Source organism: Rhinolophus sinicus, chromosome 16, assembly GCF_057876585.1.
Source record: "Rhinolophus sinicus isolate RSI-liver-muscle chromosome 16, RSI-T2T, whole genome shotgun sequence".
NCBI classification, from domain to species: domain Eukaryota; kingdom Metazoa; phylum Chordata; class Mammalia; order Chiroptera; family Rhinolophidae; genus Rhinolophus; species Rhinolophus sinicus.
The window spans coordinates 76,713,822-76,727,350 of record NC_142516.1 but is presented as its reverse complement, the minus strand read 5'-3'; the positions used below and the strand labels follow the sequence as shown (position 1 = coordinate 76,727,350).

The 13,529-nt window shown below is 43.7% G+C and overlaps 1 protein-coding gene across 10 annotated transcripts in view; it reads right to left on the bottom strand.

Moving 5' to 3' along the window:
- Positions 1–13,529, bottom strand: part of FANCC (FA complementation group C) — a 262,167-nt gene that overhangs the window by 164,107 nt on the left and 84,531 nt on the right. For 7 of the 10 annotated variants that reach the window (XM_074330248.2, XM_074330249.2, XM_074330250.2 and 4 more), the window contains exons 2-3: positions 5,043–5,284; positions 856–940 (exon numbers count right to left, since the gene is read on the bottom strand). In XM_074330248.2, the coding sequence (XP_074186349.2) occupies positions 856–940; positions 5,043–5,207 (250 nt within the window). In that variant the 5' untranslated portion in view covers positions 5,208–5,284. The remainder of the gene's footprint in view (positions 1–855; positions 941–5,042; positions 5,285–13,529) is intronic. The other 3 variants (XM_088793528.1, XM_088793530.1, XM_088793529.1) reach the window with 1 other exon arrangement.

Genomic DNA, 13,529 nt, shown 5'->3' with positions numbered 1-13,529 from the left:
CGTCTACTGTGCACCTCTGGGGGGGGGGCCTTCTCCACCCTATGGTGGGCCCTAGGATGACAACAAAATAAAACCTGCTCTGGAAAGGCATCAGTTTTCCAGGCCATCAGACAGGCAAACCAACAATTATAAAACACTGCAGTAAGTGTTATAATTAAGGGAAATGCTGGTGGCTCTGGAGACACTAAGAGAGGGTCCTAACTCAGCTCCAGCAGGGAGGTTTCGAAGGTTTAAGAGGATGAGGGACGAGAACAGAGTTCCAGGCAAAAGCAATCGCATGTCCCAAGCCGTAATATCATGCGCCTTCAGGCATGGTTAGTAATTTGACCTGGCTACAGTGCATGCGGTATAGTCGTGGAGAATTAAACAGGAAATGAGGCTGGACAGGTAGGCAGGAGGTCAGTAAAGGAATACCTCCCCCAAAGTTTCCCCAAATTCCTCTTAACCTTGTGTAAAACCAAAATGTCATCTCTACATAATGGCAGAGCCATGCAGGATTTAGACTCTGGAGAATGAGTTTACACATGGAAAACAGTATGTGAGTGAATATGAAACTGAAACAAAGAAATTATTTCATTATTATAACCACCTTACAATGAATTAAAAATGAGGTTATGACACTCATTGGGGGAGTTTCTGCCCTCTAATACAAGGAACTCTATTTTCCTACAGATCTGCATGTGTGTGTTTATCTATACAAACATCACAAACATATATGGACAACAATAAAGGATGCCATCTTTGTAATGGAGCAATGAATACATCTAATAAGTTGCTTCATGAAAAATAGAAGACAAGTTTATAATTTAATTGTTAGAAGTTTGTGTTTTGAGAGGACATGCTTTGGATTCTTACCATATGCTAAGATAAAAGGATTCTGGCAAGTTTTTGCCAACAGTAGACCAATTGTGGGGAATCTTTCAATGACTGTACTTGAATCCTACAAAAGAAAATTATGTTTTGGTTAGTAAAAGGGCACCATGCAACTCAGAAAGACTGAACTGACACTATAGATTAGGTAGCTCGAATCCACATTCCTTCATCCTTAAACCAAATCACCAAAACTAATATATACAACATATTTAGGTAAAATCAATTTTGTTGTAAAATTAACTTCATTTTACTCATACTTAACAGCCAGCAAAGGCCACTTTATTTAAAAATAACAGACTGCATAATAGTGAAAAAAACATTATGGATGATTAATATCTTTACAATCTCATCTTCCTCCTAGAGTTTTATTCTAAAGTAATAAGAGAAGTTCCTAACTCAGCTCCAGTAGGGCTATTTCAAAGAAGGTTTAGGAGGACAAGAACTCTGGAACTTGTAAAAAGAAATAAAAGCAGCCAAAGCATAAAGATATAGATCTGTGTTTATTACTATTTTGATTACTACATGCTAAATGACATCATACTTAGTCTACAACAACCTAAAACCTGAGACAAAAAAGATCAACCAAATAGGAAACAGCTTAAGATTTAAAAATACGCATGCTGGCCCTTTTCCCACTTCTTTACCTTTCAGAAAGTTCAAAAATAAGACCAAACTCAGATAAAGTGCACATAAACTGCAACGATAAGCATTTCCTACTATTGCAGCAATAAATTCCTACATTTGTCTCAGCATCAAAGCCGGTCTTAGACTTTCTGGGACCATTTTAAGATCAAGTTACAAAATCTTATTACAAAAAACAATTGTAGAAGTTAGCATTGGTTGTTCATATAGACTGCGTCTTTCCTTATAGTTTCTAAAGACATGAACTCAATCATCAACATGAATTATTACTCAAATTTCCCACTTGCTTCTTTGATTAAGGGAATAAAAACATAACAAAAGAAGACCTATGTTAAATGAGAATTTTGCTTTTCATTTTGAAGTTAGACAGTAAGTATAAAACAAATAATATTTTTACAATATGAAAACATGTTGTCGTGCGGGAGACCCTGCTCGCTGCGCCATTTGTCATGCGGGGCGGCCTGTGGGGTCTCTGCTCCCGCTCCCCATACAAGAACGCAGGATATGGTGAGGCCAAAAAGGAATACCCACGGAGCCATAGGTAGGGGAGTCATACCACTATATTCTCTCTGGCGGCACTATACTCTCACTGGAGGCTGGATCCACACTGTCCACAAACCGCCATCCACACTTGCCAGCCCAGCCGCCATCTTCTTGCTAGCTCCCATTCTTCTCTCTTTTCCTCCCTCTCTCTGCTAGCGTAGCCACAGCAGTTATATTAGTGGCCAATGGCTCACTGGTTACAGCTGACGGCCAACTAGCCACAGCTGATGGCCATGCAATCACAGTTGATGGCCATTTACTACCTGAGCCAGCACCTGTCTATGTGAGGCCGAGAGCCTGGAAACTACTTTCTGGGGCTCTGCCCCCACACTCCACCCCTACAGGCTCTCGCCTCACAATCTACGCGACAAGCGTCTTCCGCGAGGGGACCTGTGCGAGGAGCCTGGGGGTGAATGCAATATCCTGGACATAGCCAGGCTCTCTGGGCACAGCCAGGGTTTCTCAGGGCACCACCAGTGATTCTGGGCACGGCCAGACTTCCTGGACTTCTTAGGGTACCACTAGTTTCCCCGGGCACAGCTAGGATTTCTCAGGGCACTGCCACTCTCTCTGGGAACAGCCCGACTTCCTGGGCACAGCCAGGGCTCTCAGGGCACTGCCACTCTCTCTGGGATACAGCCCGACTTCCTGGGCACAGCCAGGGCATCTTCAGGGCACAGCCAGACTTCCTGGACTCAGCCAGGGCTCTCAGGGCACTGCCACTTTCTGTGGGCACAGCCACACTTCCTGGACACAGCCAGGGCTCTCAGGGCACTGCCACTCTCTGTGGGCACAGCCACACTTCCTGGACACAGCCAGGGCTCTCAGGGCACTGCCACTCTCTCTGTGCCTCTCAGGGTACCCTGCTGGAACAACAGCGACTCACAATCAAGGTGCTTACATATTCTCAATGGCGGCCAGTCAAGAGACAAAAGCAAATATCCCCCAGTTCCAGTAACAACAGTTCCCAAACAAACAGTCAAGCGGTCCATTAAATTAGGGATGGAAGGCAATTCCCCATAGTCCATAGTCATTCACCAGGGCAGTCCTGGGGGTGAGGGACGACCTTGACCTCCCCCTCATCTCCCACGGAGGACTCAGCAAGCGTTACCTCCTGGGACTACAAGTCCTGCATCCGGGCTGCACGAGCAGGAACCTCCCGGCCCACAGGGCTGCAACGACCTTCGCTTTCTCCGGCCTGTGCTGGTTGGGGAACCGTCCACATCTTTCCACCTCTCCATAGGGCTCCATCTCTGCAGCAGCTGCATGGCTTTTCCTGTGCTGGTGGGAGAACCGTCCACGTCCTCCCACCCCTCCACGGGGGTCCAGCTCTCCGGTAGCTGCTCCTCCTGGTCTTCCTCAGACTCAGTGTTCATACACACAAACTGCTCCACCACATTTCGGAGAGCTTTGGCCGGCACCATACCCTGCTCGCTGCGCCATTTGTCGTGCGGGAGACCCTGCTCGCTGCACCATTTGTCATGCGGGGCGGCCTGCGGGGTCTCTGCTCCCGCTCCCCATACAAGAACGCAGGATATGGTGAGGCCAAAAAGGAACACCCACGGAGCCATAGGTAGGGGAGTCATACCACTATATTCCCTCTGGCGGCACTATACTCTCACTGGAGGCTGGATCCACACTGTCCGCAAACCGCCATCCACGCTTGCCAGCCCAGCCGCCATCTTCTTGCTAGCCCCCATTCTCTCTCTCTCTCTCTCTCTGCTAGCATAGCCACAGCAGTTATATTAGTGGCCAATGGCTCACTGGTTACAGCTGACGGCCAACTAGCCACAGCTGATGGCTATCCAATCACAGTTGATGGCCATTTACTACCTGAGCCAGCACCTGTCTATGTGAGGCCGAGAGCCTGGAAACTACTTTCTGGGGCTCTGCCCCCACACATGTTAATTCATAAAAATATTACAATAAAAGTAAATCTTATGCCCAATTAAATATATATCAAAGTTTGTTTGTTTGTTTGTTTGTTTGTTTTATTATTGGGGAAGGGGAACAGGACTTTATTGGGGAACAGTCTGTACTTCCAGGCCTTTTTTTTTTTTCCCCAAGTCAAGTTGTCCTTTCAATCATAGTTGTGGAGAGTGCCATTCAGCTTCAAGTTGTCTTTCAGTCTTAGTTGTGGAAGGGTGCAGCTTCGCTCCAGGTCCAGTTGTCATTTATAGTTGCAGGGGGCACAGCCCACCATCACTTGCGGGAGTCGAACCCGGCAACCTTGTGGTTGAGAGGATGCGCTCCAACCAACTGAGCCATCGGGGAGCTCAGTGGCAGCTCAGCTCAAGGTGCCGTGTTCAATCTTAGTTGCAGGGGGCGGAGCCCACCATCCCTTGCAGGACTCAAGGAGTTGAACCGGCAACCTTGTGGTTGAGAGCCCACTGGCCCATGTGGGAATCGAACCGGCAGCCTTCGGAGTTAGGAGCATGGAGCTCTGACCACCTGAGCCACCAGGCTGGCCCTATATATCAAAGTTTTAACACAATAAATTAAATAACAATTGTAAAAACATTCAAAATCTTACTATTCACCAGAGAAGATCACTTAAAATATTTATAAGAGATCTTAATATTTATCACCTCTTGTAAAGCCCACTTTAAAACAGGGTTGAGGAAAGGGTAAGCATTTCAGCAAACTCTTCAATATTTAATAAATGCAAAGGCCCTTAAAAGAATCCCAATTATTATCTGACAACAAGTGTCCAAGTCTTGTATATTTAAAAACAACTTGATTGGTCAGGAAGTCTCATGTGACAACACAACTAATCAAGAAAAAAGACTGAAGTTATAATAAGTCAGAAACAAGGAAACCACTTCCTGTCTGTATTACCTACAGGTAATTTGTCTTTCTACTCCTTCAAAATATTAGGCCAATACCACAAATCCCTGACCCTGATCGAATTCAGGCTTGGCGAAATCTGGTAAAGAGTCCCTGATGTCTCGAAATAACTGCATTAATTTTGCTCCACCACTTACCATCTCTTTCAGAGCTTCGTACATCTGCCGCAGGAACTCCTGAAACTGAGGCAGGTGACGGCAGGTGTCTTGCTGAGTTTCTGAAGTGGAGGCCTGGCCCCAAACCGAAAGCTTCCATATCCAAAACTGATAGTCAGAAGACAGGCCCACTGCATCTTGAGCCATTTCAGCGAAGGCGGATGGTGATGTACCTTCCCAGGGGCCCGCCAAGCACGGGAGGAAACAGTAAGCACACAGCCAATCTGTAACAAAGGGGGAAAATGTTTCATTTTAAGAAGGATCTTTTATTGATACCTTCACAATTCACTGATGAGTGAAAGGGGATTACAAGGAACTAAAATAGCATGCTTTCTGTAGAGTCATCTTTGAATTATTTTAAAATGTGTCATCCAGCTGTAGCCCCAATCATTACCATCTGAACTTTTTATCATGAGTAACATCATTACACTAAAAGTCATTATACCTCCACAGGCACCCGCTAATTATGTACAAAAAGCACAGCTGATAATACTTTATATCTTTTTTAAGATTGAGCTATTTTTAAATGTTCAGAATGTGAAGTTCTTTTGAGTCTTTTAATGTAATGGGAAATCAAAAACATCCATGGGCATTTAATAAAACATCCATGTCTAAGAAATGTTTCTGAAGTTCTTGCGTTTTATATGCATTTCTGGCTTCCCATTTAGGTGCAAAAAAAATCTCTGCATTACTGTCTAATGAATTTTCTTCCCAGTTTTTTTTCATTTCTTAGAAAAGAGTAAAATAATTCATTCCACATGCATCGATGTGAACAATCTGCTTAATTTAAAGAATGCTGTATATATGCTTGATATCAATTGATTCACAAGAAGTCATATTTTAGTAAAATATGATAAACTCCAATTACTGAGGAGGAATACTAGTCCTAAGTGACAGAAAACAAAAACTGAAACTTCACTTAGCACACGTGAAGCACATATTAAACAGAATAATGGAGTTCTGCAGTGAGTGTGGGCCTCTGGCAGAGCTAGGGGCCTCCCCACCACCACCATCCCAGCTCCGGGCCCTGCCCTCGTCACCATGGGAAGCACACCTGGCAGAGAAGGGAGGGTTGCTTCAACAGGTGCTGACCTTTAAACACTCATACTTTCCTGGGGCAGGGATGACACTCAGCTGTCTAATTTCAAAAGACTACTCTGAAAGTGGTAAGTGACTTTAAATCCTCAGCAGCAATAATTAACAGATAAAATGCTTCCAATTAAGCGCCAAAAACATCAAGAAAGGAGGTTCTCATTACTCAACAGGAAAACAAGAAAATAATTTTAAAAGACTGTACAATTTGGCTGTAGTGCAAAAAAAAAAATCTAGACCAAGAAGAGCAAAGTTTTAAAATGGTACTAAAAAGTTTAGTTTTGAAAAGGTTTATGTTAAAATGAAAAAAAAAAAAAAAAAGGCTTAATAATAGAGGGAATATACGCAACCTGTCAAATGGCACGTAATAGCCAGAAATGATTCTTCCCTTTTCCTCACAGCCCTCCTCGTCCAAGTCATCACCAATACCTGTCAATTCTACCTCCAAGATAAATACCAGCACACCTCACTTTAGTGCACTTCACTTTGTGGCGCTTCTAGATGTTGCATTTTCATCAGCATCGAGACAAGACCTCCAACAGCAAGAAGATTACAACTCGCTGAAGACTAAGACGGTGTTTAGCATTTTTAACAATAAAGTACCTTTTAATTAAGGTATGTGTCGTGCGGGGAGGCCTGCAGGGCATCCAGAGGGGTCTCTGCTCCTGCTCCCCACATAACGTAGGATATGGTGAGGCCAAAAAGGAACACCCACGGAGCCATAGGTAGGGGAGTCATACCACTATATTCTCTCTGGCGGCACTATACTCTCACTGGAGGCTGGATCCACACTGTCCGCAAACCGCCATCCACGCTTGCCAGCCCAGCCGCCATCTTCTTGCTAGCCCCCATTCTTCTTCTCTCTCCTCTCTTTCTTTTTGCTAGCGTGGCTACAGCAGTTATATTAGTGGCCAATGGCTCACTGGTTACAGCTGACAGCCAACTAGCCACAGCTGATGGCCATGCAATCACAGTTGATGGCCATTTACTACCTGAGCCAGCACCTGTCTATGTGAGGCCGAGAGCCTGGAAACTACTTTCTGGGGCTCTGCCCCCACAGTATGTGCATTGTTTTTTTAGACATAATGCCACTGCATACTTAACAGGCTACAGTAGTATCAAAATAACTTCTATATATACACTGGGAAGCAAAAGAAAGCCATGTGACTCGCTTGCGTGAGACATTTGCTCTATTGCAGTGCCCTGGAACCAAACTCGCAGTATCTCCCAGGTATGCCTACTATGTGATTGGATTAGATTTCATCCACTTCTTTTCACCTCTACTGCCGGCATCCCATCTCATCCATGTCTTCCCTAGGGTTTTCTACTTGGTCCCACCTGCCCCTCTCCAATTCATTCTCAATGAGAAAAAACAACTCAGTTAAAACAATTGACAAAAACAACTTTCCCAAATGTAAAGCTGAGCCAGCACATTTGTGCTTAAACTACCCCACCCCCAATAGCTTCTTGGAAAGAAATCCCAGCTCCTTACCAGAGTCTCTAAGGCCCTGCAAACCCCCAGCACACCTCCCACCTCCCATGTCGCCTCTCCCCAGCTGACCACAGTCTGATCCAGGCTTCTCATCTGTTCCACCAACAAACCAAAACCTTCCTGCTTCCAGGCCTTTCTGCAGATTCCTCCACAGCTCCTATCACAGTGGTAATTACCCTGGGTATTTATTTGCTCACTTCGTTACTGCTTCCTGCACTGTTATGTAAATCTCCTGTCTTCCTAGAATTGCCACATGCCTGGCAAGCACTCAATGAATATTAACTGAAGGAATGAAAAATTCACTGATATTTTTCAAAGTATAGTTCTAAGCTAAATGCCATAACAAAATACTTTTCCAGATAAAGCATTTTAATTTTTAAAAGGTAGCTCCCCACCAAAAAAATTTTTGAGGTATTTTTATGTTACCTATATAAAAATTATTAATATCCCATTTTAGAAATATAGTAGCTTATACATACGCACACTATGTTCTTGGGAATACAGTAAATACTTTATGCATCTAGCTAATTTAATCCCCACAGCAATCCTCTGAAACGGGTACAATTATTATTATCATCATTTTACAGAAGCACCAAGGGAGTATGTAATTGCCCAAAGTGAGATTACGTAAAAACCCAACACAAGTAAGTGCTAGTACTACAACCGTTGGATTTGAATTCACAGTCTGGCTCTAAAGTGAGTGCCCTTAAATAAAGAAATAAACTGAAGAAACAAATTGATAAATTTCTTATATATTTCATATGGCTCTAGGTGTGGATCAGTTTAGATATTTGGAGGCACTGAATTGAACTCTTTTTCTCATTTTTTAATTAAGATATAATTGACAAGTAACATTAGTTTCAGGTGTAAAACATAATGATTTGATACCAGTATATATTGTGAAATGATCACCATAATAAGTCCAGTTAACATCTGTCACCACAGTTACAAAATTTTTTCTTGTGATTAAAACTTTTAAGATGGGGGCTGCCGGTTAGCTCAGTTGATTAGAGAGCAGTGCTCTTAACAACAAGGTTGCTGGTTCGATCCCCACATGGGCCACTGTGAGCTGCACCCTCCACAACTAGATTGAAACAACTACTTGACTTGGAGCTGATGGGTCCTGGAAAAACTAAAAAACACAAAAAACAAAACAAAACAAAACTTTTAAGATCTCTCTGAACAACTTCCAAATATGCAATACAGTATTATTAACTATAGTCACCATGCTGTACATTACATCACCATCGCTTATTTATTTTATAACTGGAATAAACTGAAGAACTTTTTTATAGAAGAGAAAGGAAATACTATTCTATGACAAAATTACAAACAACCTTTTGCTTAGCAATGGAAATGCGTCTGATTGTGTTAAATGGAAACAGCTTTAGGGATCATGCAGTGCAGCGCTCCAGATATTCTAGTCCACAGCCTGTCTGAAAGGGCAGGAGTGGGGAGGAGGCGATGGTAGTGGTCAGGAAGCAGTGGTACCCTGGTTGTGACGGCAGCAGTCAGTGGGAGTGCTGCTGGCATTCGTGACAGTAGCCAAGGATGGTGAACGTACTACAATGCACTGGGACAGCAGCTCACAAAGAAAAACGGCTGCCCCAACGATGCTCCTACTGAGCAACACTGAACTACCATGAACACTCCAGAATGGGCATCTATCTGTTGGTTTTGCCTGTTGAGCATTTCTCCTCCCTTCTCTTGGTTACAGCACCTTACTGTTCATTTAGGAAAGTATCTCTCCTCTGTTCCCCAAGTCTTGGAGGGTCTATTAATCAAGGCACCTTGTGCCATCAGCCAAGGGGGGGGGGGGGTGATGATTCAAGTCAGGCAAACCAGACTCTGCTGGGAACTTGACTCTTGAGTAGACTTACCTAAGGGTGGAACTAAGTCATTCAAAGACTTCTTTGTCTAGAGCCCTGGAGCTGCCCTATGTTATGTCCCTATCAAGTCCTGGATTTTCAGCTCTCTCTTTAATTCTGTCAGCAGCCTGGGGGCGTTCCACAAAATTCTTTTCCCTCCTTTTTTTCCTTTAAATTAACCACTGCTGGTTTCTCTGATTTTCAATCAAAGAACACAAAAAACTGATGTGAGTATGGTCTGAAACTGATAAGAGTATCTGGTATAAACTGGTACCAGATAGTGGGCTACAGTCTACAGACCTTTTGAGAAAGGAAGGGAATTTAGACCTGGTTACTGGCCCAAATCAGGGACAACGGCAGTGAAACTCCTGTTTGTGTCAGGGAATAGGATCCCAGAAGTCCATGAACAAGAAGGTACCACCTGCAGTCATCATACCCTTGTAGTAGGAATGGGCAGGTGAAAGTCGCTGGACTATCAAAGAACAACAGCACGGCACATCTCACCTGGTGATTTACAGAGAATCCCCACCTGCCCAAATGAGGGGCCAAAGGGTCTCAGTCAATGACATTAGGCTGTCACAAACATAATCAAATGGTGTCCCCTACTCAAACTGCACTTTCAGATGTGAGGTCTGACTGGAACTAATTATTACCACCCTTGGCACCCAGACTGCAGTTATGAAGCATTTCTCCGTTGAGATAAACTGAGGACATGAGAGAGCAGTTTACTTTCACCTGCCTCAGGGGTATCAACTCAGGAAACAACCCCTTACACTGGTCTACCATATGGAAGATATCAGGATGACAGAACCTGGAGAGGAGGAAGACACAGGTGCCTTGCTTACATTTCAGAACACACAGGGCCTGCCCCTTTAGGAAGATTCTTGTGATCTAACGGTCTGTGCCAAGTCAGGATATGCCCTTTCAAATGCGGATACACAAGAAACAGTAGAGCCTCCAAGTGTGGAGACCAAGGTAGCTGAGTAAGTGCAGGGAAAGAACTTGGGTTTTACTGTACACTTTTTGCACCTTTTCAATTTAATACCACATACACGAATTACTCAAAAATAGTAGTAATAAACAAATGAAAAATAAAGTGAATGCTAACTGCTGTCTGTGCCTTACACCTGCTAAGAGGCAAATGTTTGGCTGATATCTCGGGGATTCTGAAGGCAACATATACTGCACGGGTTTTAGACCTTTTATCTGCTTCTACCCATCTGCCTTATAGTGAGAACGTGCGTGTAGGGCCCAGAGCAAGCATCACTGCACAGCTGGCCTGCGCTGAAGCACTCTGCTACTCAGCTCATCTGACCCAGCATACCCAGTGTCCAAAGCATGTGTGGGCAATTTGGATTCTGGGAAGAGCCTACGGCAGGCTGTGGACTGGGCTGATCTTCCAAGCCACAAGGCTGGGCGCACCCAGCAGTGCTCTGTCATCATGTGCAAATTACGCTTGCTTGGTCAAACTACGTGAGTGAGGTTTCTGGACGCTATCTGTATATGCCTTGTTTGCTATGTCATATAATGTTTTTTTAATTCCCTTCTCTTTCATTTTTTCCTCTGCTACTACTGCACATAGGGAATATATTATTAGTAGATAAATTTTCTGAAGTCTATAATTCACAGAATAAAATGGAGATGGGAAGAGGAACTAACATTATCCACAACTCTGCACTTGAAGCTAGTAGCAGTACTTTGAGTTATCTCCCTGTGGGGGCAGAGCCCCAGAAAGTAGTTTACAGACTCTCGGCCTCACGTGGAGGGGTGCTGGCTCGGGTAGTAGATGGCCATCAGCTGTGGCTGATTGGCCGTCAGCTGTGGCCATTGAGCCGTTGGCCACTAATATAACTGCTGCAGCTACGAAGGAGAGCCAAGGAGAGTGGAAGAGAGTGGAGGAGAGTCGTCAGTCAGTTGGCAGAGAAAACGGACAGCAGGTCACATGTCCAGTGAACCCAGCCTCCAGTGAGACTATAGTGGTATGACTCCCCTACCTATGGCTCCGTGGGTGTTCCTTTTTGGCCTCACCATATCCTGCGTTCTTGTATGGGGAGCGGGAGCAGAGACCCCGCCGGGTCCCCCGCACGACACTCCCTTTCTTACGGAAGAGAGAGTTAAATTATGTCAGTTGGAAGTATTTTAAAAAGTATGTGTATGGAAAGCAGTAGGTTTGAATGTCCTGAGTAACTAACAAGAGAAAGATGGGGGATATCAGTGGGTTTTACCCACCTAGTACCCTTTTCCTGTTCTTTTAAACTACATGCACCCCAGTTTTGCTGCCCTTCTTCCTTACCATATAGTTTTAGTAAGACTATAGATCAAGGTGTGCCTCCTTAGAAATGGGAGAGTTACACATGTCTGACAGGTGAAACTAACAGCTGGGAAATACACTATACAAATACAATGAGGTTTATACCCCTTTGACACCACTCATAAACAGCCGACATTCACCCAAGGAGAGTGGCTTATGACATTCTTACTTAAGACACAGGCTATGTGGTACAAGTGAAATTTTGTTTATGATGTTTCCTTTTTTTTTCAGTATCTGTTTAATGAGTATTTTTAAATATACAGAAAGTAGAGAAAACAGCTAAATGAATCCCTATTGTGGGGACAGAGCCCCAGAAAGTAGTTTACAGGCTCTCGGCCTCACGTGGAGGAGTGCTGGCTCGGGTAGTAGATGGCCGTCAGCTGTGGCTGGTTGGCCGTCAGCTGTAGCCATTGAGCCATTAGCCACTAATATAACTGCTGCGGCTACAAAGGAGAGCCGAGGAGAGTGGAGGAGAGTGAAAGAGAGTCGTCGGTGGGTTGCAGACAAAACGGACAGCAGGTCGCACGTCCAGTGAACCCAGCCTCCAGTGAGACCGTAGTGGTATGACTCCCCTACCTATGGCTCCGTGGGTGTTCCTTTTTGGCCTCACCATATCCTGCGTTATGTGGGGAGCGGGACCAGAGACCCTGCAGGCCTCCCCGCACGACACCTATGTATCCATTAACCAGTTCAATTATTAAAATTTTCCATATTTAAAGCAAATTACAGACATCATATCATGTTACCCAAAATACTTTGATTTGTATCTCTTTTTATAAGGATTTTTTTAAAAAAGAAACTTAACTACAATAGCTCTTTCACACCCAATAAAGCCAACTATATCATCTAATAGCCCATCTATGTTCAAATTTCTTAAAATTTACCCTTTACATTTGGGTTGTTTATATTTAGATCCAAATGAGATCTACACATTCCATATGATCATATTCATGTTTCTCCTTTAATTTATCTCACACTTGTGAGATATTTGGCTGATTGCTTTCCTTTGGTGTTAACATGTCTTGCTAACTCCTATATTGCTTACAAACTGACAGCTAGATCTACAAGTTTCATTAGATTCAGGGGGAATTCTTTTGCAAGAATCCTCCCTTTGTGGTGTTATGCACTTTGAATCAAATCTGAAGGCACATAATGGGTTGTCTCATGTATCATAATGTTGAAACTGGCCAGTGGTCTCATGTATTGTCAACCTAATTCAGCCATCATAAAGTTCACCATTAACTCTTTCCCTTATGGTTTTAGGATCTACTGGTGGTAATTTGAGATCCACTAGGGGTTGAAAAATACTGATTTTCTAATTTTATGCTTTCTTCTACTTTTCTATTTCTTAGTGTATAAAAGTTTTATGTTTTTAGGGAGTCAGATTAATAATCTTTGCTTTTGGAACTCCAGTTGTCTCTCCAAACCCATGGAACTGTCCCATGAAATTGTTCAGCACAGGACCTCTTCCAGGTTCTAGGTCTCTCCCAGCTCTCAAGAAATGGCAAATGCCCGGAAGCTGCTATAGAATGTCTGCTCAGTATTCTTCCCTTCATTCCAGGATCTTAATCCCTTGAGTCCTAAGTACTTTTGCAGTTCTCTAGTATCTTCAAAAGATGTTTTTTACCTGGCTCTCCTAGCCACTCTAAAATAGCTGGTAGTGAAAGTCTATAATAAGTTATCTTGATTGACCAGGATAGGTAAAC